Source organism: Lagenorhynchus albirostris, chromosome 3 (assembly GCF_949774975.1).
Source record: "Lagenorhynchus albirostris chromosome 3, mLagAlb1.1, whole genome shotgun sequence".
NCBI lineage: Eukaryota > Metazoa > Chordata > Mammalia > Artiodactyla > Delphinidae > Lagenorhynchus > Lagenorhynchus albirostris.
In genome coordinates, this window is record NC_083097.1 from 81,553,090 (window position 1) to 81,580,264 (window position 27,175).

Below are 27,175 nucleotides of genomic sequence, written 5' to 3' on the forward strand. Positions count from 1 at the left end.
AACATACACCACTTGACATTGCCATGGTTTGATTCCTGTCTCCATTCCAGTCACTTTGAAAGCTTTAAAACAAAGTAGTCTAACCATTCCTGCATTTCCATGGCACCCATTTCTTTTTAATTTCCAGACATTCTTTCAACTATATTTCAACATGTAGTGAGTGCCTTTGCTGCAATGCATTCTATGAATTGCGATGCATACTCTAAAGATGAAGGTAGTAGACTCTTCCTTAAAGGGGCTTATAATCTACATTATACGTACGTGTGATCCAAGAAGTGAGGAGGTAGAAACCCCAGCAGATCAGCAGCTTACCCTCGTAACAACTAACCTACTCTTACAAAATCTGTGTGTTCGTATCCAATCGTGGAGTAATTAGCATTTTGCCAATACTAGAAAAATGCAATGATTTTATTATGTAGAGGACGGCTGTTCTCTTGAACTTTTTTAAAGAGTTCTGATTTACTGAAATGCTGATTTAAACATACCAACCAATAGAGCAACGTAACTATAGAGAAAATGATCTGCTTGCTTCCTCCATAATTAGGAAGGTCTGCCCCTAACTTTCTTATTAGAGAATTATAATTGAAGAAAACAAGATATAATGGATATATGTAGGCACTGAGTTTGATTTCAAGAGCTTATCTAAGCGAAAATACCAGAATCTTACAGAGAATAAACCTGTACTCTAGAAGCCTTATTTGCTAATTGTTACCTATTTAGGGTATAATTATTGAGACTTTTATTATAGGAGCACACATAGAAATACCCCTTCATAGAATAAGTCAAATTTATTTATAATTGTTGGCTAAATGGCAATTGAATAGGCTCTACTTATATCCAGTGTGAGAAAACACAAGATCAGTATGAAGACTTTAGAGAAGTTAAAGATAATTCTCAAAATATACGTCCATCCTGAGTAATAAAGAAAAGTGTGTTAAACATTAGGATTCTGTCGAACATTTTATTTCATTAGTATAAAGACAGTATATTAAAAACTCACATATTCATCCTTATATTTCTGGCTGTATAATGATTTCAGTTTTATAGTTTCACATCTTTCAGTGAGAAACATTAACAGCCTGTTCATTCTTACTGAAGTATTCATACTTAAACTATAAATCAAGCATTCAATATAAGTTTGCCAAGCCCAATGTATTCTAGAACATGATATGAAATTTATTATGCCTTATTAAAGAAACTCACCTTATCTCTAGGACCAAAGAGGAATTGATTTTCCAACCTTCTACAGAATGCTGGAAGACTGAAGAGCCAGACTTTCGAATGATTTTATCCGAACTATTGACAAGTGATCGACTCAAACACAGCTCACCATCTCTGAAACAAATCACAATGGCAGCTTTGTGAAAGTAAGAAGCATTTTGTATAAACAGCATAATACATAATTTGATTTAGATTACTGGTGACAACTTGTAGATACAACTTTTTCTACCTGTTAGAAGAAGAGGTGTAAGCATGATGAAAGGTATTATAAAGACTAGGTGAATATGACTTTATCAGGAGAATCATTTACACTTATTATTTTACTTATTATTTTTGAAATAAAACTATTTTTATCCAAAGAAAAGACCTTTGTAGTATTTCAGGAAAAAAATTCTCATCGCAGTTCTGTTCCCCTTTAGCCCCTCCCTCCCCTGCTGTGTTTAACAATAGAGACAGGATGTTTGGCCAATTCTCCTGCATCTGTGTAACTGTGACTCCTAAGATTGTCACAGAAGACATACAGACATAATGGAAAGAGCTTTTGTTTTGGAGTAAGAAGTCTTTGAATGACAGGTGATCTGGGCATGTTTGTGATTCTATCACTTGCTAGCCCATATGTCCTTTGACAATATTCTCTTTCACGGTGGTAAAGCCACCGTGACTTTACCTTACCTTGAAAATTGCAAAAACATTATCTAATATGCTTTGACTTTGTGAGAAGTGGAGCTCTGCACGTGAAAGTAATTTATAAAACACAATTGAAGTGCTAATTCTAAAATTACATTGGTCTCAAAACATCTCAACAATGAGATGCTTCCCTGATAGTTGGTGGTGGGGAGATAGAGATTGCAATGGGGGGAAAACTCATTCAGTAGCCATTATTACTGGTATTTTCTGTTATATCAAATAATTAACTATGCTATCCCCACCAATTAATAGCAATAGGCAAGTATATCATGCTGCATGCTACTAGCAGGGGTGTTGGTGGTAGGTGACAGACACCTATGATCGCATTTATACCATTAGTACCTTTATAGATGAACCTCTTCATTGTTCAGTAGACTATTCCTTGGTACTTTATACAAGTAAACCCGGATTCAGAGAATAAAAAAGCCACCTCTCTAGGCATAGCCCTTTCAATATCTGTATTTCATTACATGTCACCTCAATTTTTTAGAATCTCAAAAACATAGTTAAAAAGTAACATGACTAGGGCTTCCCTGGTGGTGCAGTGGTTGAGAGTCCGCCTGCCGATGCAGGGGACGTGGGTTCGTGCCCCGGTCCGGGAAGATCCCACATGCCGCGGAGCGGCTGGGCCCGTGAGCCATGGCCGCTGAGCCTGTGAGTCCGGAGCCTGTGCTCAGCAACGGGAGAGGCCACAACAGTGAGAGGCCCGCGTTCCGAAAATTAAAAAAAAAGTAACACGACTATTTGCTCAGTCACAAAGTCTAAATCTGTGTTTATTATGTAGGCAATCCTCCCCTACTATCAATGGAAACATTGCCTGTGCAACAGCTGCTAGATGAATTCTGTAATTGGAGGCTGATAGTTTGGTATTTTGGTTTGCATTCTTTTTTAAACATGTAGTTCCAATTTGAAGCAACTCAAAGCATCAAATGCAACTACTCCCTGTGAAATTTAGAACTCTATAAAAATTAATATCTTAAACTGTCCTACTGATGAAAATGATACACTTGCATGCCTATGCATGGCTAATCATAGTCATTTTATAGAGGTCATTTAGGATGCAAGGAAACATAGGGTGCAATTACTACTCAGTAGCCCCGAGTCAATTCTTATATTACACGTCTAATGATAATAACTATTACATATGAATGAAAACGTGGATATACGGAGTTAACCTTCACACTTTTGGAGATATGCCTTCAAGAATATGGACACAAACTCTCACCATTTCTAGGGGTAGGGACCTTCCCCATCTTCATCTTGTTAATAACTAACTGTCCTGTCAATATCATCTTTTTCTAACCACGGATTGCTACAATTAAAATAATTATTTTCACCACCAATAAACTTTTACAGAAGAAGTAAGCTGGCATTTTAAATATCTGTGGGAGATTGCTTTACTGACAGGTAGATAAAGATACATTTTTATACGGCAGAATGATTGCTATGATATTGTATGGAGGCTTTTCAGAACCTCTAAGATTTAAAAAAAGTGCTTTAAAAGTTTAAATCAGTTTTATATTAATGAAATGCTACCACATTATTCTGCTCTTTGAACTGGTGATAAGTCAAATTTCAGACTTTTACCACTGGAAAGAATTTTGAATGAAAATAGCTTACAACTAGTCACACTTCTTGAAGTCAATGGAATTCATGAGTGAGAAGGCCAGGCTGCCAGCAACCTGAGGCTTTGGAGCAAGTTTCTTTGTATAAGGTGAAATGAGTCCCAAGGGGTTTTTCTGCTTGTGACCTTGGTAGTACTCGGTCTGGAATAGGCTTTTCCTTCCTGTGAATGCAAGGCATGAAGGATGTTGCCACCCCCTACTAGTTTCTCATCCCAGATCAGAGACGAGTGCTAAACAGCTGCACTGAAAACATTTCTCTGATGGGGCTGTATACAGGAAGATTCAACACGTACTTCTAAAGGGATAATTACACAACATATAAAAGAAATAAAGCAATATATATTATAAAGTATCCCTGCTTATATCGAGCTAAGAAAAACCCAGTTAGATGGTCATCTATGCGATACCAGTGACAGAAGCTAATCAGCAGTTATATTACTAGTCTTTACAAATATTTTTCTTTGAAATATGAGTTGCCAGGCATCACTACAATTTATTCTATTAATTCTGAAGTACATAACACAAAAGATTAGTTTTCGTTCATGAAATTAGGTCCCCAAAAGCCCTGCAATGAACCCCACTGTAAGCTCTTCTTGACTTGGCTTTGGAATGAATGTGTTCCCTTAGGTTAAACTTTCTCTTTAATATAAAAATTTAAGTCATTTAAATGAAAAGAACTTGCATCAAATTAAGCCTGAACACAAACAGCAGGCAATTCTGTGTTTTCATTCCCTAAGTGCCAAACAACTAAAAATAAAGATGCGATGTACTACCTTAACTTACAGCCTATGGCTTTTAGTAGAATTCCAAATATAACATATGAAGTAACATGCAGATTCTGGTTTCCTGAGTTACAAGAGTGTGTTTCCACCCTAGAACAAACTGGAACTACCATTGCTAACAGTGATAATACTCTAAGTATGAATGCTTATCTCCACTGTCACTTCTATCATAAGTTTCAGAACTAATACTGCTGATCATCCAGTGAGACAACCTAAAGTACACAGTCAAATTAAAAATGAAATCTGTAGATAGTAAGGAAAGTAAGTTAAAGTGTCATTTAAAGTCACCCAGGAAAACAGTATGTAGCAAGTTTTAAGGAATAATAATCAAAGCAAATGTCTATTTGGTATTAAAGTTTGTTACACTTTCAAATACATTATTTCATTAAATGCGTATACCCACATATTTTTACCTGTAGGACCCTTAAGTTAACATATTTCTAATTATACCAAAGAGCACACAGAGCCAGTAAAATTACAGGCCAGTTGTGAGACAAGTGCCATTTTTCCCATTAAGAAAAAAATATCAATTAAGAATAGACCACTTCACACCCCTAATGCCCTTTCAGTTAAACTTCACTAGTCAACAGACCAGGCAATTGATAGGTTAGCTTCGAAGGAAACAGTTTTAAATGTCCAATTATTACTTGACCTATTCTCCAATAATTCCATATTACAAATATGCTGCTAATATTCCTCTGGAGAAACGAGAATGTGGATGGTTGGTAGGAAAGCTGGGCTGCTGTTCTTTTTCCTTCTCTGTGGAATGACTGCTCCATACTGCATACAAGAACCTTGTTACACTGACTCTAGATGGGGCCTCCAGTGTTAAAACGGAGGCAGGTCGAATAGATAAAGAAACTGCTGCCTATTGCAAAATGGTAGCAGGGAAGCTAAATATGAATCTAGGAGGATGTTCTAAGAATTGAATCCGCTGCCCACTGGCAAGGCACGCAGTGTCCCCCAAAAGGTCAGGGACTGCCGTTTACCTCACTGCTGATGACTGGCCTGGGTTCTGAGGCCAAACCGCCACTCTAGTTTACTCATCTCAAAACGAGTCCCTCCACGTGGCTTGGGTAGAAAGAGAGTCAAGGAGAAGAAGGCCGTTTGATGAGTCAACTCCTCCACCAGAAGCACTATTCTGGAGTTGAAACGAAATTATAAACTGGTATCACAAGCTTTTCCTCTGAACGTTTCATGTGAGGGAAAAGCGAAACAGCGCTCAGGGGGAACTACCTGTCCTCACGTTGCCCCCGGCAGCGCCAACCCCAAGGGCTCAGGGAAGAGCTGGCGGCGGCCGCCTCGACGCTGCGGGGCACCGGGAGACGCGCGCTGTCTCGCCTGCACGGCCGTAATTGCGGGATTTAATTAGGAAGGAGGAGCCCGGTTGCCGACTGAGCAGCAGTTATTATTTTTATTTTTAAAGGGGGCCTGATTCCTGCAGTAAAGGCTTCCGCGTCTCCTCACTCATTCTTCAACCCCCGCGGCCAGCTCTCGCGGAGCAGCAGTAGCTCCGCCGCGCACTTCTTCTGTTTGATGAACCCGCGCCCGCCCCGCGCAATCTCGAAGGAGCAGGGAAAGCAAGCTCAGCCCGAAAAAGGTGCAAGAGAATCCCCTCACCCCCAGCTGGCCCGACCGCCGCGCCCCTGCCTGCGCCCGCCTCCTACTCCTCCTCGGCGCCCTGGGCAGCGCCCACCGGCCGGCGGCGTCCAGGAAAGGCCACGGGAGGAACGTCGCCCGGGAAATGAGGCGCATCCCAGGTCGGTTATTTGACCCGGAGTACTCGGGATACGCTCCTCCTTCCTGCCGGCGGCTAAGAGAGGCCCGGAGAGGACGCCTGGGTGGCGTGTGGCGCCTCCTCTCGCCTGCCTCGTCCCTCCCACTCTCGCTCTCCAGGGTTGCCAGCCAAGGGCCCGAACCTCAGAGTCCTGGCGAGGCTTGGCCGCTTTGTCTGGGCTCAGGCATATCTTCGGAGCCCACCAGCCGGGAAGGGAACAAAGAGCCTCGACCCCCACGCCCCAGCCTCCGCCTCTCCCCCACGCGCCGGTTCACCACCTTCCTGAAGACCCCTTTGTCTGCCTGGGAAGCACAGGTCTCTACCGGGGGTGCCCACACCCCCGCCCAGAGTCCTTCTTTTCTGACAATCGAGCTAGGCTGAATTTTCAACCCACCCACTCCCTGTGTTAACATCATACAGTTCGGCGTGTTTCCCCCCAACATAGACCATTTAGAGATTTGTTGATGAATAACAATCAGCCAGCCCATCCCTTATTAGCTTTTTCATTCTCTTCCAGTCGCTTTCGACTGTACTTCTATGTTAATTTTCTATAAAATAACAATTTCTTCTGTAAATTTAAGCCGGCGTCTTGCTGACTTAAATTCTCATTACTTAGGGAGGAGCAGGAATATTAAGTAACGGAGTGCATTAAGTTTGTGTGTGTGTGCACGCGCGCACACGTTTTAGCAGTCCTGTCCACCGCCCACCCCCGACCCCACCCGCCCCAACGGCAAGGGTTCTATCTTGGTTTTCATAAATCTTAGGGAAAATAAAAACCAGGCTGGCATCTCTGCCAGTGTGGAGTTTCCGATAGCGATAGCAGACGCCTCCGGATGAGGCAGGATTTCCGAAACAGGACTTTGAACAGAGTTGACAACCAGGTTCACATCCTCAGAAAACGCTTCCAAGCTATGTAAGCAACACAAAGTTGCCACCACCTCCTGGGTAAACTTCAAAGACACAGAGGCCAGGGGGGAGGGAGGAAGGAAGTGTGATATTTAGAGAACTTACTGGGGTGGAGAAAGATTCTGAACTCATCTAGACAAACTAAAGAGCAGAAATATAGTCTGTGTGAAGCTACAGCACCCAGTTTCCAAAACTGTAACCATGACGCCCATGGGTTTTACCCACGGACAGCAAATAAGGAAGTATAGTTGTTTGACCTGGAGTTTCTAATCAAATTATGATACACAGATCTACCCGACAACAAAGAATTGTAAAGAAACAGAGGAGACACATTTCCTGCTTTCTGAGCTTTAACTTCAGCCTTTCAGGAAGCCAGCTTTCTCTAGTACCTCCCTAGAGTGATAGGGCAGAGAAAGAAGGAAGGGCAACCAGATGGTGAATAAAGACATCTAGATTGAGTTCTGCCCTGGGACTAAAAGGACAAGGGCACCCATTCTTTGTTGACACTTCTGCAGTGACTTCTTTGGCGTGCGAGCCCCAGCACCAACACAACTGTCACTATCACCGCACAGGGCAAGTTGAACTCGTACTGAGAACCCGCTATAGAGAATCACACACACCTCAACAACAGCCTTTGTTATTTAATTCACGAGACTAAACACTCACAAGCTGACACCAACACAAATACTACCCCAACCCTCACTCTGTCGTCTATATTCACATTTCATTTATGGCTTGACTTTTTATCATATCCTAAAATGAAGCTTTGCATTTACCCGATGAGTTGCGTCTCCTGGTGCTCCTCAGTTCTTGCTATTTCTTTTGTTTTATAAAAGATCAGGAGCAGACTTATCGTGCAGATCGTCCACCTCTTCCTAATGGAGCGCATCTTGGGTGCCCGGGAAAGTCCTGGTTGCCCCAGCTCCCTCACCTTCTTTTCATATAAAGGCTCCGTTTTGGGGAGATGTAGTCGCGGGGAGGGGGGGAGGATCTGTAAAATGGGAGGAGAGCGTGGAGCTGGGATCTCAGAAGCAGGTCTCGAGGGTCCTCTGCGGCCGAGCTCCCGCTGGTCCTCGAGCGCTGCCCAGCGCACTCTCTCGCGGTTCCCGCCAGCCCTAACCCGGTCGCTCCTCGCCGCCTCCCTGGGGCTCAGGTTTTTTTCCGAAGAGACACCTTGTACATTGGAGGTGGCGGCCGCTTCTGCAGCCGGGTTCGGGGGCGTCACTGGCCCTTCCCTTTTCCTAGCATGGAAATGATGAACAAAACCAGCCAATCACGGGACTCAGGGGCGGAGGCTGCTGTTGCCTTTCGTCGCTGGCGGCTGCTTGGAGAGTAACGTCGCCGGCCTTGCCTGAACTGTGCAGAGAGAGGAAGCTCACAAGCTCACAGTCGTGTACACACACACGCACACACACACGCACGCACCAGTGCTCGCACACCGTGGGAAGAGAGCAGCGCACTAAGAAGTCAGGTCGCCCTCTCGGGACACCAAAGCGTTAGCTCTGTGGACAAGGAAGCACCGAGATAGTCCGCATCAGCGTGGAGAGGACACCTCAGCTGGGGACAGATCGGAGACGCCTGCTCTATCGGATAGAGCTGGTGGTGGGTAGTAAGAGGGGTACTTTCTTCCAAGCGTCTTTGCTAAATATACACACACGCGCGCGCGCGCGCACACACACAAACGCACGCCCTCTTAAGTGGAGTGAATGCGGGGAGGGATAGGGAAGGAGTTTATATTCCGTGCACCGCTCAATCCGGAAAGTACAAATACACACGCGAGCAGATCAGCCGATCGCCCACTCAGCGTGGGTGGTGGATGACGACCCCGACTCAGGGTTCTGCAGGAAACAACTGATGACAGAGGTGTCATTAGGAACTTCATGGATATTTATGTGACTCGTTCATTGCCATTTGGAAACTCCTCACGCAGGAGTCAAGGAAACTCCAATCCCACTTGAACTTCCCTGCTGAGAGACAGGATTCTGAGAAAAGTAGGACCTCCTTTTCAAATGCAAGTACACCTATACACACACAACACACACACACACACACACGAAGGAAGGAAGGAGAAAAGAAATGAAGGAAGAGAGGAAGGAAGAAAAGAAGGAAAAAAATGGAAGAGCCAGCTTTTCTCTGAAAGTCTTAGTAATGTGCATTTAGCCTGATTTTCACCCTCTCCTCCCCTTTACTCTTTGTTTTTACTTCTATTGTATTGTGTGGCAGGGGCACTTTTCCTGTCCTAGGTTCTAGTCTTCAGAGACCTTCTCCAAGTCTTGGATCTCCGCCCTCACCCAGAGAGAAGCTTGCAACTCAGGTTGTACCATGCCTTGGCTTGGCTTTTACTGAGGGGTGGTGGAGGTGGGTCGGGAGCCACTCCTCGGGTGACATAGTGCCTGGAAGCCAGGATTTCCCCCATCCATTTGAGCAGGTCCCAAGCTCTTCACCTCCACCCCTTCCCCCAGAGCCTCTCAATTCATTTTCTTGTTCTTTCAGGTTAAGCGGTGTCCCCAGCTGTCATCCACTCTTGGCCCCTGGGGTTTACACCTTCCTAAACCCAGAAACGGTGAGGTTCACCCCCAGTCCTCTGCTGGAGGGGCGCAAGAGTGGCTGTTCCAATTTCCAGTCCCTTGACAGCTTAAAATAACAAGGATAACAGCCAACATCTTTGCTTGAAAACCCGAGAGCCCTGGCAAAGTTTGCCATTCTTCCCCTAAGATGTAGAAAGTTAAGAACCTCTCAGGTCTCTGCTCACAGCAGAGCGAATAGGAGGTTGGGTCTAAAATACTCAAAGGAGCAAGTAATTATGAACATTTATTGACACTACAAGTGGCCTACCGGGAGCGTTTCGAGTTTATTGATGTCTAGGCAAATCCCACTTGCATTAATGCAGCTCAATCACACTGCCTTCTCAATTAGCAGAAACTGCAAGAATAAAACAGCTTCTTATTTAAGTGAAAAGGGTACTGGGGTGCGGAGGGGGTGGGCAATGCATGGTTAGGATGCTAACTTCTCTAGGTTAACTTTTGATTTTTAAGCAGTAAACAAATATATTCTGGATTTCAAATAAAACATTACCTGCTGCTGCTGATGGAGTAATATGTATCACTTAATTAAATTCATCCAACATTTCTTAAGCAATTACTATGGGCCAGAAAATACATGTGGGCATGGGAACATAGAGATGAATAAAATACAGCATCTAACCAGACAGAAAGATCACGCACTCAGAGGGGGACAGATTGTGAAAAATAAATAAATAAAAATAAGTTGCAATATGGCACCATGAACTAACAGCAGCATTTGAAGTACATATCGTGTATCTGGGTAAGCTACTGGATGGAAGCAGATAGAGTGTTTAAGTCTTGGGGAGCAAGGAAGGTGAGTTTCCTAGGAAAGGGCACACATAAACTGGGGTTTGCAAAGCTAAGGGGTAAGCCAGGCAGAGGGAGGGTAGAACACTGCAAGCACAGGAAAGAGTATGTATACACAGAGAGGAATAAAATGCAGGAGCTTTGGGGTAGATCAGTACTGTTGGAACAGGAAATGGGAAAGGAAAGTAGTGGACATAAGTCTTCACACATAAGTCACACATAAGTGTGATCATAATAATCTAAAGCTACACAATGTCAAATTGTCTTCTCTAATGGGAAAGTTGCAGCATGAAAATCTTCAAGAGCAAAGTGGGTTTAATTCATGTATTAAGCTATAAATTTGGCGAAACGGTTCACATGGCCCAAATGAAACAAAACAAATCCACCAACAGCAAAACTAAAGCAAACCAAGAACTAGTTATAGGAATACATGGCAGATTTAAATGCCTAGGAAAAAAAAAAAAAAAGAACTCTCCAGTTGTATAATGCTGCTGCTTCTGAATTTGTTAAGCATAGCACATTTTATTGATACATAGAAGTGAACACTTCTGAATGACTGATAATGGTTCAGTGGAACTCAAGAGATTCCCCTTCCCATATTTGAACAATTAAGTTTTTTTAACATCTTTATTGGAATATAATTGTTTTACAATGGTGTGTTAGTTTCTGCTGTATAAAAAAGTGAATCAGCTATACATATACATTTATCCCCATCTCTCCTCCCTCTTGCGTCTCCCTTGCACCCTCCCTATCCCACCCCTCTAGGTGGACACAAAGCACCAAGCTGATCTCCCTGTGCCATGCGGCTGCTTCCCACTAGCTATCTATTTTACCTTTGGTAGTGTATATATGTCCATGCCACTCTCTCACTTCGTCCCAGCTTACCAATCCCCCTCCCCGTGTCCTCAAGTCCATTCTCTACGTCTGTGTCTTTATTCCTGTCCTGCTCCTAGGTTCTTCAGAACCATTTTTTTTTTTAGAGTTCATATACATGAGTTAGCATACGATATTTGTTTTTCTCTTTCTGACTTACTTCACTCTGTATGACAGTCTCGAGGTCCATCCACCTCACTGCAAATGACTCAGTTTCATTTCTTTTTATGGCTGAGTAATATTCCATTGTATATATGTGCCACATCTTCTTTATCCATTCATCTGTTGATGGACACTGAGGTTGCTTCCATGTCCTGGCTATTGTAAATAGAGCTGCAGTGAACATTGTGGTACATGACTCTTTTTGAATTATGGTTTTCTCAGGGTATATGCCCAGTAGTGGGATTGCTGGGTCATATGGTAGTTCTGTTTTTTAAGGAACCTCCATACTGTTCTCCATAGTGGCTGTATCAATTTACATCCCCACCAACAATGCAAGAGGGTTCCCTTTTCTCCACACCCTCTCCAGCATTTATTGTTTCTAGATTTTTTGATGATGGCCATTCTGACTGGTGTGAGGTGATATCTCATTGTAGTTTTCATTTGCATTTCTCTGATTAGTGATGTTGAGCATCCTTTCATGTGTTTGTTGGCAATCTGTATATCTTCTATGGAGAAATGTCTATTTAGCTCTTCTGCCCATTTTTGGATTGGGTTGTTTGATTTTTTAATATTGAGCTGCATGAGCTACTTGTATATTTTGGAGATTAATCCTTTGTCAGTTGCTTCATTTGCAAATATTTTCTCCCATTCTAAGGGTTGTCTTTTCGTCTTGTTTATAGTTTCCTTTGCTGTGCAAAAGCTTTTAAGTTTCATTAGGTCCCACCCATTTGTTTATTTTTGTTTTAATTTCCATTTCTCTAGAAGGTGGGTCAAAAAGGATCTTGCTGTGATTTATGTCATAGAGTTGAACAATTAAGTTTTGAGAGTGTAATTTAATGTCATTTATTTGATATTATTAGATTCATGAAATATGCATCCATAACAATTTGCCAAGTTTAAAAATACGTATAGACCAACACTATGGCCAAACTGAGGACAGTCTGGTTCAATATGCTATTAGGTACAAGAACTATAAATATATATGTTGGGTAAAAAGTCTTACCCACAGCAGTGTCTTTGGACTTACCTCCCTCCATTAGAATGCCTGTTTTGATGATCCTGAAAAATTAAAGTTGTTCCTAAATTTCCATGCTATCTTTGGACTGTAAGTTCTTCAATAAAGAGAACACATTTGTCTTTATTCAGCACAAATCTGCAATTACACAGTAGTACCCTTTGAATAAATAATGCAAGTAATGGCAGATGGTTTTAAAATGCTACTTTATCCTTTAACTTAATGTAAATCATGTTTTAATTGCTGGCTGTGCCCTCAACCTCAGCTGGAAAGAAATGAATAGACACTTGCAATCTCATAGTGGGGTTTTTAATAGCCCATGACATTTTTTAATAGGATATTTTTTAGAGCAGTTTTAGGTTTACAGTGATATTGAGAAGCAAGTTACACACTTACCCAGTTGGGAGGTGGAGATATCTAATAATATCCTCGAAACTGAAAAGGAACTTCGAGACCAAAAAGCAAAGCAGGCAACTCCATAAAGTGCAACTACGAAGCTTATTGTGGGTAATTTACATACAGGCAGGAAGGATCCCCCACACAGATGATCCAGAGACAATTGTAGCTGCATTCAGCACAACCAGAAGGGGTACAGGGGGATTGAAAGGGGCCAAAGCTAAAAACAGAATCTGACTACCAAGTGAGAAGCACATCCACACGAACTGGAACTGGAACCAGGGGTTTTTCCTTCCCCTCAAGGTCTCATGACCATTAACCAACTGCATCAGCAAAAGGCATTCTTCCAGTTTTCGTGTCAGGTGAAGGCAAGAGTAAAAGTTGACAGGGAACTCATCTGGCTTGGGTGCATTCCCTGTGGGTAGACAAAAGTTTAGCCCTGAGGAAAGGGGGATGGGTAGGACTATGGGCCTAACATGGAGCTGACGTTTGTCAAAGTCAGTGAAAGTGGCATCATTGTCACCCACCGTCCATAGTTTACAATAGGGTTCACTCTTGGAATTGTATATTCTATGGGCTTTGACAAATGTACAATGATATCCACCAATATAATGATGGTATAATATCCACCATTATAATATCATACAGAGCAGTTTCACTGCCCTAAAAATCCTCTGTGCTCTGGCTATTCATGCCCCCTCCCCAGCCAGTTCCAGGCAACCACTGATCTTTTTACTGTACCTATAGGTTTGCCTTTTCTAGAAGACATACAGTTGGAATGATAAAGTATGTAGCCCTTTCATATTGGCTTCTTTTACTTAGTAATATGCTTTAAAGATTCCTCCGTATTTTTTCATGGCTTGAAAGCTCATTTCTTTTTAACACTGAATATTCCATTATCTGCATGTACCACAGTTTATTTATCCAAATGCCTACTGAAGGACATCTTGGTTGCTTCCAAGTTTTGGCAATCATAAAGGTGCTATAAACGTGCAGTCTTTTGTGTTTGTGTGTGGGCATGTTTTCAACATTTGGGTAAATACCAAGGAGCGCTGTTGCTGGTAAGATTGATGGTAAGACTATGGTTAGCTTTGTAAGAAACCTGAAGTGATTTCCAGGTGGCTGTATTATTTTCATTTCATCAGCAAAGAATGAGAGTTCGTGTTGCTCCACATCTTTACCAGCATTTAGTGTTTTTGGTGTTTTGAATTTTGTCCATCTAACAAGCATTTAGTGGTATCTCACTGTTGTTTTAATTTGCATTTCTCCGATGACATACAATATGTTTATTTGCCATCTGTATATTGTCTTTGGTGAGATGTCCAGATCGTTTGTTCATTTTTAAATTAGGTTGTTCATTTCTTAATTGCTGGGTTTAAGAGTTCCTTGTATATTTTAGATAACAATCCTTTATCACATGTCTTTTGCAATATTATCTTCCAGTTCATTCTCTTGACTTTCACAGAGCAGAAATTTTAAATTTTGTTTAAGTCCAGCTTATCAACTATTTCTCACACTGATCATGCCTTTGATTTTCTATCTAAAAAATCATCATCAAATCCAAGGTCATCTAGATTTTCTCGTGTGTCATCTTCTAGGAGTTTTGTAGTTTCCCAAATTACATTTAGGTCTATTATCTATTTTGAGTTAATTTTTGTGAGGAACATACCTAAGGTATATTTGCATGTGGATGTCTAGTGTTTCAGCATCATTTGTTGAAATGACTATTTTTTCTTAATTTTTTTGCTTTACTCCTTTATCAAAGGTCAGTTGAATACACTTGTATGGGTCTGTTTCTGGGTACTTTATTTGTTCCATCGATCTATCTGTCTATTCTTTCACCAGTATCACATTGTCTTGAGTATTATAGCTTTATAGTAAGTCTTGAAATCTGGTAGTGTCACTCCTCCAACTTTGTTCTTCTTCAATATTGTGCTGGCTATTTTGGGTTTTTTGTCTTTCCATATAAACTGTAGAATCGGTTTGTCAATATCCTCAAAGTAACTTGCTGTGATTTTGATTGGAATTGTGTTGATCTGTTAAAAGCTGGGAAGAACTGACATCTTGACCATATTGAGTCTTCCTATCCATGAACCTGGATCATTTCTTCATTTATTTAGTTTTTCTGTGATTCCTTTCATCAGAATTTGATAGTTTTCCTCATATACATCTTGTACATGTTTAGTTAGATTTATACCAAAGTATTTCATTTTTTGAATGCTGATATAAATGTTTTTTTTCCATTTCAAATTCCACGTGTTCCTTGCTAGTACCTATGACATTTTAATAATGGGAATGTTGGTGTAGTAGTCAGGAATCTCGAGAGAAAAAGAACCAATGGAATGTGTGTATATACAGATATAAAGAGATTTATTTTAAGGAATCAGTCACATGATTGTGGAGGCTGGCAATTTCTAACTCTGCAGGATAAGCCAGCAGCCTGGAGACTTGGGAAGAGGGAAGAGTTGATGTTGCAGCTCACATCCGAGGTCATCTGGGGGTAGATATCCCTCTTTCTTGGGGAACCTTTGTCTGTTTTTCCTTAAGGTCTTAAGCTTACTGGCTAAGGCCCACGTTATGGATGGTAATTTGCTTTACTCATAGTTTATTGATTTAAATGTTACTCTCATCTAAAAAACACCTCACAGCAACATCTGGACTGGTGTTTGATCAAATATCTGGGTGTCTGGCCTAATCAACTTGGCACATAAGATTAACCATCACAGATGAGCTGATTGAAGGTCTTGTTTATGACCTAGCAATATAGTGAGAATTATTCATACAAAGCCTTTTACCTATGAATAAATGATCAAGAAGAACAAGAAGGATATTAATGCGAAAATTCAGCTGTTCACCAACAGGCAACTCAATCTCTTTATTTGTTTCTGGACAAAATATCTAGTTTTTAAAAATTTATTCTAAATTAATTCATTTTGCCCATGTAAATATTCATAAAAGCTTCACATATTTTTCTGTATGTATGTTCATTGTCCTTTTGTTACTCTGTTTTTCATCCATAGTAACCAAATATCGTAGGCTTACAGCAGAAGGGTGATTTTGACTTTAGGTACAAGATATAATCATGAATCTAGTATAATTTCTGGAAAAACAGGAAAAATCCCATCATTGCCATTCTCAATTCTTCCCCGTTATTTAACCCACGTCACTTACATCATCCTTTGCATTTAATACTTAATCTCTATTTAAACATGAATGTCCTTAGAAGAGACAATTCTTACATACTGTTAGTCAAATATTAAAAAATTTTTAATATCCATTTGAAATGTCCTCTGACATCTTGTAACCCCTGCCAGTTACATATGCCTCATTCTGAAATAAGCACTTCAGCTGCTCACAAGTCCACATTTTAATTGTTTATCAACTCTTATCCCTTTCAGTTCTACAGTCCTAGTTCTTGGTGTTTTATTTCCTACTGCACACACCCCTGAAATGTTAAAATAAACAGGCACACTATCCCATACATGTTTTGGCAAGTCCTAGATGCCCTACCTTATTACCTACTGATTTTTTTTGTGTTCTCCTTTTGCTGTTTTTCTGTGCTTAACAGTGATAGGAGAAACTATCTCGTAGGAAGAGAATAACCATCAGGCTCAATATTACTCCAAACTGGTCAGCTATTGAATAGTGGTCACTTCATAGGCAATTGTGTGTGTCACTACCTAGGGAATTTACTGTTTGGGGTTTGTAATTTCTTCAATCTTTGTGTACCTTCTAAAAGTCTCTCTTGGGCTTCCCTGGTGGCATAGTGGTTAAGAATCCGACTGCCGATGCAGGGGACACGGGTTCAAGCCCTGGTCCAGGAAGATCCCACATGCCGTGGAGCAACTAAGCCTGCGCGTCGCAACTACTAAGCCTGCGCTCTAGAGCCCACGAGCCACAACTACTGAAGCCCGCATGCCTAGAGCCCATGCTCCACAACAAGAGAAGCCACTGCAATGAGAAGCCCACGCGCCACAATGAAGAGTCACCCCCGCTCGCCGCAACTAGAGAAAGCCTGTGTACAGCAACGAAGACCCAACACAGCCAAAAATAAATTTTAAAAAACAATAAAAATAAAAGTCTCTCTTGTATCTGATTTAAACAATTTCTGTTCTCCTCTATTTTCTTAAATTGCCCAATCTAATCACCCACTTAATGTTTTCTTTAATGGAACCCCCATTCCTTTTATATTATTTTCAATGCATCATAATAAAAGCAAAAGAGAAATAGTAGTAAAACTTGTTCATGGCTAAAAAATTATTTCTGTAAATCTATCTCTTTCTAGATATCTATATCTATGTAACTTTTTATAGTTACAATAGTTACAGTATCTCTGGAAAATATTGCTTTGATATACATATACTGTTATAACGTGGAACAGTCCTATGTAAATTGAGTTTTGTGAAGCATTTTAAATGATTTTTAATGTTTGTCATTTGAAGATTTTAAAGAAAAATAATATTGAGGTCATCACTAACTGGTAAACTGGTGATCGACATAGCCTGCAGAAGACATTTTGTTTTCCTGCAAGATGGATTGAAATAAAATACACACACATGCATACACATGCACACACACACATACACACACAATTAGTTGCCAGTACTTCAAATTTATTTTCAAAAATATAAGAAGACTTGTTAATACCAGATTCATCTACTCTGATGGTAACAATTAGGGGGAGTTGAGTAGCAGCTGTTTCATCTCTGTAATTTGTGATTATTCCAGAATTTTAAAATTTATTTATACTTTAGCTTCTTGGCCCCTGCAGGTATTTGAGTTTGCAGCCCTTCAAGTAAGTAATTCTATTAGAAGATATACACTTCGTGATTTACCTGTGTAATGTATTGAAATTTAGATAATTTCAGCTTTTTTTGTAAAGTAACTAAATAAAGCCCCTATTAACTAAAATTTTGAATGCCAAGTCTAGAAGTGCCTAGCCTGTCAGCAGGAGAAAGTTGCTCTGGGAGAATGAATCAAGATACTCACTGGAGGAAACCTGTGGGAATAAAGGAAAAATAATGAGTCTAATTCACGCATGACCTGTGCCTCACAATATAAATAAATGATCTGTCTTCTGCATTAGCACTATAGTATTTCCCTACATTCCACCAGAAAACTTTATGTAAATAGCTATGGATACCGGAGGCATTGTGGCTAACCACATGCTCACAAATAGGCAGCTTATGCAAACTGTGATAGCTTATGTTAGTTACAGTTGTGATCCTATCATTAGAAAAATAAAGAAATGTGTTTTAGAATTCTACTGGGAAGATCAAAAATATCTGGGGATTTTACCCCTCTTGTGTGACCTAAATGTAAAACTATTTACCTTTTGACCACATGTCTTAGATGGAGATAGGAAGAAGGAAGTAGATTGGATTTATCCACTTAGCATCTTTTTGGCAGAGGAGTAGTAAATTTACAGAGAATTCTCAGAAGTGAGTGGATTATGACTATAACATTTATGATGTATGGTATTCCTGTGGAGACTCACCTAGAGCCTATGAAGATTTTGAATGTGTGTCCTTGGTATTAGAGATATCTGTCATAGCTCTGTTGAGGTGAGCAGAGATGTTTGGGCAGTTGATGATTCTTGTCCATGGATGCTGAGATCCCTTTGAAGATGAAGTCATGTATAGAAAGCATTAAAACTAGCCTTATATAGTTCTCTGATGACAACTGGTAGAACAAGCACAAAAAGACATGTCAAACTACCACTCCAACTGGTATTCAACTACCCACCTAATCCCATGATAGTTACTCATAACTTACAGTTAAGGGGTTAAAGAGATGAGTAGAATCTTTGGAAATCTAGTCAAAATATTTACTGAATAATTACATACTGTGATTAGTGTGTGAAGGAGTCAACAGGGCAATGTAACAGACGGTAATAAAGGAGTTCTTTGAACAAGATGGTCAGGCAAGGGCTCTCTGAGGAGACGACATTTGAAATGAGACTTGCAGAATAAGAGGAATATAGCAATACACAGAACTGGGTTTAAGAGCATTATAGGCTAAGAGAATAGCAAGTCAAAAGGCCAGGAAGTAGAAAAGGGCTAGGCAGAAATGTTAGAAAATAAAGAATACAATGGCAGTCATTATACCGTGCATAATAAATTAAGGGAAATAGAAGATACCATATAAGAAGGTATTTGAGGAAAACAAATTTCTGAAATATTTATACCAAAGTCTGTGAAAACAAACTTATTTAGGACATGTAGTATTATTTTTAGGCAATGCTACTTCTCTATTTGAGGCCTGAGCTCATGAATTTAAGCAGAGACCTGTCAGTATGGTTATACGACTATTTCCAGTTGAGTTGAGTTATACAGGTTTCAGACACAGAATGTATATACTTGAGTTCAACCAGGGTTGAGGTTTTGCCAGACAAGATGGCAGAGGGAGAGAGTTGACAGTATTTAACAAGAGTTGAAAGGGCTACCAAATCTAAGATGGGAAAAAGGGTGTCAAAACAGAAGGGCACAGATGCATAAAGTCTACAACCCAATGGGATGAAATTTCAATACAATGAAATAATTTTAAGGGGCTATAGGAGAAAGTTAGCTGAAAATGTGGGAGGTAGTACTCAAAGAGTGAGATACTTGCAACTTGGATTTCAGGGGAAAATAAGTTAATGGCAGTGCAAGATACAGAATTTCTATGGGAATGGGAGACTAGATTGAAGTAAAACCAAATTTTGCTAGACATGAGAAAAAATGCAGAGAAAGACTAGAGTTTTGGATGGATAATTTACACGATTATTTGAAAATCACCAAGAATGACAACAGGAGTAAGTATAAATTGCATGAGTTGAGCAGGCCTTTAATTACTGGGAGTGAGTAGGTGGTCTGTAGATGACAGCATGAGGGTTGGTAGAAGAGGATACCAATGATGGCATATGTGTCAAAGGAGATGGAGAGATGTTTTGTATATGTAATGGGGAACCAAAAAGGATATCTTTCCTATTACTGGCCATGATTTATATAGCATGTCAAAGAAGAACAGCCTTCACTTGTGAGGACTTGTTGGAGAAAGAGAGACCCCTTCTCAAATGCTCTGAAGTAATCATTAAGTGATGAGAGACAAGTTACTTAACCTTAAATTATTATAACCAAAAGACAAAGAAAGCATTTTTTTTTAGTAACTCTGGATGGTAGACGCTGTCATACTTAAGATTTTTTTCTTATTTGTATTAATTTTAATATTTTTGCTTAAACAGTGTATTCTTCATTCTTATGTGATACATCATCTAAAAAGGATTCACATTTGCTGTTACAGTATTTCATTTTGATAATCCTAATCCAGCATATGAATTTTGTTAGTTAGCTTTATTAATAACAAGTGACCCCCCCCCCAAAATCACAGTGACTTACAACAACACATATTTATTTCTTGCTCATGATAGATGTCAGTGGCCTTGGGTCAGGTTCTGTGGTTCTGCTCCACATGTCTTCTCATTCCAGATTCCAGCCTCGGGGAGCTGGCCTTATTTGGGACATTCAGAAAGACAGCTGGCAGGAATTCCTGATGCCTCCTAAAGTTCCTTCTCAGATATTTCTGTATGCTATGTTCTCTCACATTCCTTTAGCTACAGCTTGTACTGTAGCCAAGACCCAAATCAATAAGTCAGTACTGTAGGGCCCTGCATGCCATGTGTCCATAATAAGGCAGGGTAAATCCCTTACTAGGAAGAGAGTGAAAATTCAGCAGAAAAATAAGATCTACCACTGGGAAATCTAATACCTCACACAAGATTAAAAGATATAATAATAAATCATTAAGAGACGAATACTCGGGAGATAAATCCACATTGGGCAGATAGAGTTGTGTCTGTCATGGATAGAAATTCAAGCTGACAAAGTCTGCAGGGTCCAAAGGGATAGGAGATTTAAAGACAGAATAAATGTCAACAATATTTTTTTTCTGTAAAAAATCACAGAAAATAAAAGCAGGTGAAGCAATGGGAATAATACTGTTAGAAAAGAAAGGTTAGCTAGTCCATATCCTAAAACCCTCACAAACTGGCAACTCTTTCATGGTAAATTTTTCATGATCCAACACTTAGCGACCAAATTTACTGATCCTGATATATGAATTTTGTCGTCACTACACAAATGCTCTGTGTGTCAAAGAACAGACCCACATTATTAAAGCCTAGAAGCTAACAGCTTGTTTTATTCATCTCAGCATAGGGCTGGTTTTGCCAGTGGGCTAAATGTGTTTGAAGGTTGATGGCCAAAGCCCTCTTTCCATAGGACTATGCTTGGGCTGCCAAAACTTTTATCTTCAATTTTCTTTTCTGTAGTATTTCTGGTTTAATCTTGACCCTTTCTGATTGGCACGTTTATTATTTAGCATTCTTATCCCATATAGTCAGGTTACATTTATGTATTCACAGCTATGTAGCTATCCTGTAATTCCAGAGAACCAACATGATATACACATATTCCTGAATTTTAAACCTGGAGAAAATTTTCCCTTGATTATATTGCCTTAGTAAATTAATAATATTTATAGAGTAATATAAACATATTAACATAAATTAATGTTTATATCTTTTGAAGATAGGCTTCAAAACTCTTCAATATCAACCCAACGAACCTAAATAATTATCTGATCAAGGCAGAAAGACTTAATTAAACAAAGAAGCAATTAGCTATGAGAATTGAGGTGTTCATAGAGGCATAAAAATGAGTTAGCTATTCTCTCTCATGGTCCACTGTGGACTTTAGCAAGCATCATTTTTATTTCATTATCAATATATCATAATAACTGACATTCGGTGAAATGTACTATTATAAAGGGTAAAATTTGATGAGTTTGGTAAAGTCTATAAGCAATAACCAACACTCTGATCAAAGCACAGAACATTTCCATCTTCCTGGAAATGCACTTTGTTCCTCTCTCCAGTCAATCTCCATCTACCAAATGCAATGATTCTTCATTATTTATCTCACCATACATTAGTTACCTTGTTCTTGAGCTCCATAGGGATGGACTTAACGCAGTACATACTCTTTCCTGACTTGGTTTTGAGAGTTTTCAGTGTTGTGTTACAGCAAACTGTATTCTGTTTGGCTTCTAATTTCCTGCATTTTAATTCAGAAAGTGGCATGCATTCAGAAAGTAGTGTGAACATGAGGCTCACCTTAAGCATTTCCCTTCTCTTAGGGATCACATATGCGTTAGTTCATTTCCTCTGAGAAGCAGACGCCAAGACAGGATTAGACATGCAAAAGATGTACGGGGAGGAAGGGACTGTGAGGAATGCCAGGAGGCAGCCAGAGGAGGCAGGGGGTCCATCAGACTGTTATGCAAGTCTTATCTTTGTGAAGGAAGAGGGAAGGAAGGCGAGCTGTGCAGGAAAATAAATGTCAGGCTTTAGAAAAACTCTGTGAGAGTTTCAGTCAAGGATATGAAGAATCCTTAAGACGAAGTTGCCCACTGGAAGACACTAGTATTTCTGCCATAATCACTCATTAGCTGGGAGCAGCCCATAGAAGTGGGGTCCTAGCAGGAATGCGGCAGTGAATTCAGAGTGTAGCACCTGGGGTCTTCTACCATTTATGCTTTCTGTAGCAGGATATATGAGGAGGACATTTTCTTTTTCTTTTTTTTTTTGGAGTATAGCTGATTTACAATGTTGTGTTAGTTTCACGTGTACAGCAAAGTGAATCAGTTATACATATATCCACTCTTTTTTATTTTTATCTCATTTTATTTTTTTATTGGACTATAGTTGCTTTACAGTGTTGTGTATCCACTCTCTTTTAGCTGTGAGGGGACATTTTCATGACCACTCACCTCTACCCATCCCCACCTAGCCCCCCACCCTGGCCCAAGATTTACTTCTCCACACATGTTCAAGAAGCAGTCCTTCTATGATTATCATGGGCCTCTCTTTCTGAGGGGACCCTTAGAAGACAGTGGTTGGTAGAACAAATATAGGCCGTCACTGCTGTTGGTCACAGGGCCATATCCTGTACTCATGGTCTCCCTCCTCTCACCCTCAGCAGGTACCTTTGAAGGTCTTGATGGCTTAACTAGTGGTTTGACTCAAACCTCCATTCATGAGGGCTCCAACCCCTTGGTGATCATGATCTTCCTAGAACAGGGTTGCTGCATGTGTCTCTTCCCAATTACGTTAGAAAAAAGGAGCAACAGAAGTGTCCAAGTGGGTCACATGAATTCCACATTTATTCCTCCCTGCCCCCAACAGGTGTATCATCACACCTGCAAACGTATTCTCTTCTGCAAGGCCATTTTTGCAGATCACCACTGGTGTGATTATTAGGGGTTGGGCCACACCTTGCACCAATGTCTCACCTTCCATTCCGGATTGCATTTTCCCTGCTTGCTGGGTTCCAAACCTTGATCTTATCACATGTTTTTTTGGGGTTAATACCAGTACTATTTGCATTATTTCACATTGTCTGAAAGGTAACTCTCAGATAGGCAGCGCCTGTGGCAGCCACACCAGTTTTGCTACTCATTATGGCAGCCCGCTTTGCTTCTGATGGTTAGATGCTACCTTTGACCTCTATGTTTTCAAGATTCCATCATCATTCTTACCTTCAGCAAACACAGTTCTGTAACAGCACTTATTTCCACGAGCCCTACCAACAGACCACAGCTGCCCTTGAGCTTCTCAAGGATGATGATGTTTTTTTCACCAGTGTATTACTATTGCTTTTGTAATTGAGGTGTATTCCAAGCTCTCCCTCAGAACATGGTTAACTGGTGGGTTTTCTGGCCTTAAATAATATACCCAGTAGCTTGGCAACTTTTGTGAATTTTTAAAATTCCTTTTTTCCATGTCTGCCATGGCAGTTTTGGCTTTTCTACTGTACTTATTATGGGCTATCACTTTCTCCAAGTTTCCAAGAACCATCTTAATAGTGTATCAGCACTATTTTCTGAGGTCTTGTCAAGCTGCCAAACCCTTTATCACAAGATAGTTCTCCCTTATCAATAAACTAAGGAATCCTTATCCCAACTCACGTTCTACTATTTTTGGTACAGGATCATCAGGATGCAATCTCAGTAAGATTGTCCCAACTCCATCCAGTGCATACTGACTAGCTCCTGCAGACCCACTAGAAGCCTACTGGGAGGTGCCCACAGGGATCACAGGTCCTTATCTCCTTTAGCCTGCCCAGCACTTCCCCAGCTTGGAATCTAAACGGGGAGCTACAGCCAGGTGCTGAGGGGTGTTCATGTTGTCTTGTGCAGCAGTGATCACGCAATCATTTTCAAGCAATGGAGGCATGCAGGCCCTTATTAGGAAGGAGAAGGCCTCTTCTTCAAGTCCAAAGGATTCAAGGGATCTGGAGTTAATATAATGAGTTCATCAACCCAAATGTCCCCAGCTCAAGCCTCAGTATCTCACTCTTTCCAAACAGGAATCCATCACTGGCACAGTCTTTGCTGGAAAGACTGACAATTCAACCTCCTCTGCAAGGCTCTAGGCTATTATTGTAATTAATTCCTGGGCCGAATACTCAGTTATTTTCCTGTCTCCAGCTGCAGGAGATAAGAGCCCCTTTGCAAGCTGCAAAGGAGGCCCTCTAAATTTTACACTTCACCGTCAATTGGTGATTAATCACCCACAGCCTTTTATTGGTCTTCTCTGATGCATCAAAGTCATTCAGTAAGAGACACCTGATGTGATTTCCTTCTAATACTTCCCTCAGCCATGCAAAAGCCTGAGATACTGCACCTGTCAATGCATTCATTTGCACCAGCATACCAAACCAATTCACCACAGGTGAGAGTTTTAACAAATGCACTGCTATAATTGTAGGGCTGGGCCTACTACCAGTGATGGAGTCCTCCTTGCCAGCTTGCTGGCAGGGCATCTGGCTTCAGTATCTCATATAAGAACTATTTACTTAGACCACTGCTGACACTAATTGTCTTAAGTCAGAACTTTGGAAAACAGACTTTGAGATTTGCAAGTCGAAAGTGTTTGGGGCAGCACCCTCAATACCAATATTTAGATATAAAGGCACTAGAACTAGGCAAAGAGGAAAGCTGAACTTCAGTGAGTTACAAAGGATGAACTCATATAGTTTCATGGGAAGCACTGGAGTTGGGTTGGTCCTTTAGAGTGGCCTTGGCTTGACACCACTTTGGGATGGGACCTGACTTGAGTTTAGATGCTCACTTGAGCTAAAGGAAATTTCTGGAGAGGGACACAGCTGTTGGCATTCCCAAAAGGTGGAGGAATGAGTGTCTCAGTCTTGCAGGGGGAGTTTAGGTGGTCCATCGTATTATCTACTATTGAAAGTGATTGAGAATGACATTGTGTTTGTTGGTCACTCCTTCTTGATTTTTCATTCCTAAGAATTTTAGGACCTTTATTCTTTCCTATTTTTACTGTAGTTTCTGGGAGTATTGATTCAGGTTTCTTTAGGTTTATTCTGTACTGTCATTAATGTTGATTCATGTGACAGCTATTTTAAGTTACACATGTCGGAGTTTTGTTACTTTATATTTCTCTGAGAATGACAATATATTCCTTTCAAGAAACCCGGGATTTTATAGTAAAAAGGAAGATTATGTCTGACACTTCTTACAAAGGCTAAGTTCAGCAAGCTCAGTATCTCTGTAGGCTTTAGAAAAACTGGCTATTTAATTAATTCTTGGAGGCTTAAAGGAAAATAAAAAGAAGTGAAGAAAAAACAAACACCACCTACAGTTTTAAGTGGATTTTGTTCATCTTGCTGTGGGAAGCAGCCCATTGTTAATTTTAGAAATGCTTTACAATATTTAACTTTCAGATCACCCTTAATGACACTGAGATTTACTGTCTAAGTGAAACAATCAAAATAAGAGACAGTCATGTAAGTGACAAACACCTCTGCTCTACTTTCTCTTTGCAGTGGGATAATGAAGCTCAGGTCCGCTGATCCAGGCAGTGGTGTATAGGAGCATCCCATGGCTCATAGCACAAAATCCCAAAGATGATATGTGCAGAATCACACTCTAATATATTAAAAGCCCCATGGTAAAGTAATATGTAACATTATGGTTTGAAGAAAGAGGATTTTTTGTGCGAGACTGCACATTCAAACATATTGAATGCTCAATGTGGCATTTATTTGGATGAGCAATGAAAGATTCATATAAATGTTCATGAATTATCACATGGTTGCACGTAATGTTCAGCTACACTTACCTAAATGTTTTCATATTGTGTGAGATAGATTCATCTATAAAGCCTGAAAGTCACATTTGAATGAATGATTAATGAAAACAGATCTAATTGATATTATCCTAGCATCACCTACTCACTCTAATGTTTCCATATGTCTTTGTATTGTTTCCAAACATCAAAATAAAATGTTGTATAAGAGCTATAAGAATAGTTTACAGGTTATTCTGAAGAATGAAGAAATAAAATGACAAATGAATTAGGAGCCATTTTATGATATTTTCATAGATTAAAGAGAGAGTGTTATTTTGTTTAGAACCTTGTGATAATGGAGGTGGCTCAATTACCTTTGAGTACTTGGGAGAGTGCTGTGTTTGACACGAAAGGCAAAAGATTCTGTTCTTTATTCCCCATTTCACCCAGTGTGACTGCAGAGTTGAACTAAAATATTCCTAATCACTGGATGGAGCAGGTATCTTTGAGGGTGGAGGGTAACAATCAAGGGAGCATAGGAATTTTACACATTCTAAGCATCCTGGGAGAAGAAGAAAGAAAGTAAGGTAGCCAGGGAAAACTCCTTACAAATCATTCAGGAACACATTCATTTTTCGGTTCTTGCCTTAGGACTGATAAGAGAGGTTCAAAAAAGCCAAAAAAGAAAAAAAAATCAATCCAGTTGCTATGGATTGGGAGGCAGAAAAGGAACTCTTCCAACAAAGTTTAATTATTTAACTATTGCTGTGTATAATATTGCTTTCTGTTTAGGAATGTTTACACCAAAGGCTAAGGTTAAAAAATCTCTTAGCCCTTGTGTGATTAAAACTGCTAATTAATTGTCACATAAATTAATTGTAGGGTTTTCACATATGACTCTTTGAAGTATCTGCTGTCATTAGTTCTCACAAGTCTTCACAGCTCTCCTTCTATGCCACTGGCATGTAAGGCTTTGGGACATTAGGTACTTGATAGACATTCAATAATAGAATACAACAAATATACCACTTTTTCCTTTATCACAACCTCTTGAGTATTTCCCATTCTAATGCATTTTCTTTAATCCACACCTTTACCTCCTCGCAACACCTCTTCTCCATTTCATCCTATAAAATGAGCATGTCTTTGTTAGCTTATCAAAAATTTTCATTGTAAGTTGTCTATCTTGTTAGTATTTTAATAGGCCTAAGGGATTAATATAAATGTT

At 40.1% G+C, this 27,175-nt stretch overlaps 1 protein-coding gene across 3 annotated transcripts in view; it reads right to left on the bottom strand.

Annotated features, from left to right (window-relative positions):
- The window catches only part of ST8SIA4 (ST8 alpha-N-acetyl-neuraminide alpha-2,8-sialyltransferase 4), a 100,887-nt gene extending 92,703 nt beyond the window's left edge, over positions 1–8,184 (bottom strand). For all 3 annotated transcript variants that reach the window (XM_060146172.1, XM_060146171.1, XM_060146173.1), the window contains exons 1-2: positions 7,775–8,184; positions 1,204–1,335 (exon numbers count right to left, since the gene is read on the bottom strand). In XM_060146172.1, coding sequence (XP_060002155.1) covers positions 1,204–1,335; positions 7,775–7,887 — 245 coding nt within the window. In that variant the 5' untranslated portion in view covers positions 7,888–8,184. The remainder of the gene's footprint in view (positions 1–1,203; positions 1,336–7,774) is intronic.
- Positions 8,185–27,175: the final 18,991 nt, after the last annotated feature.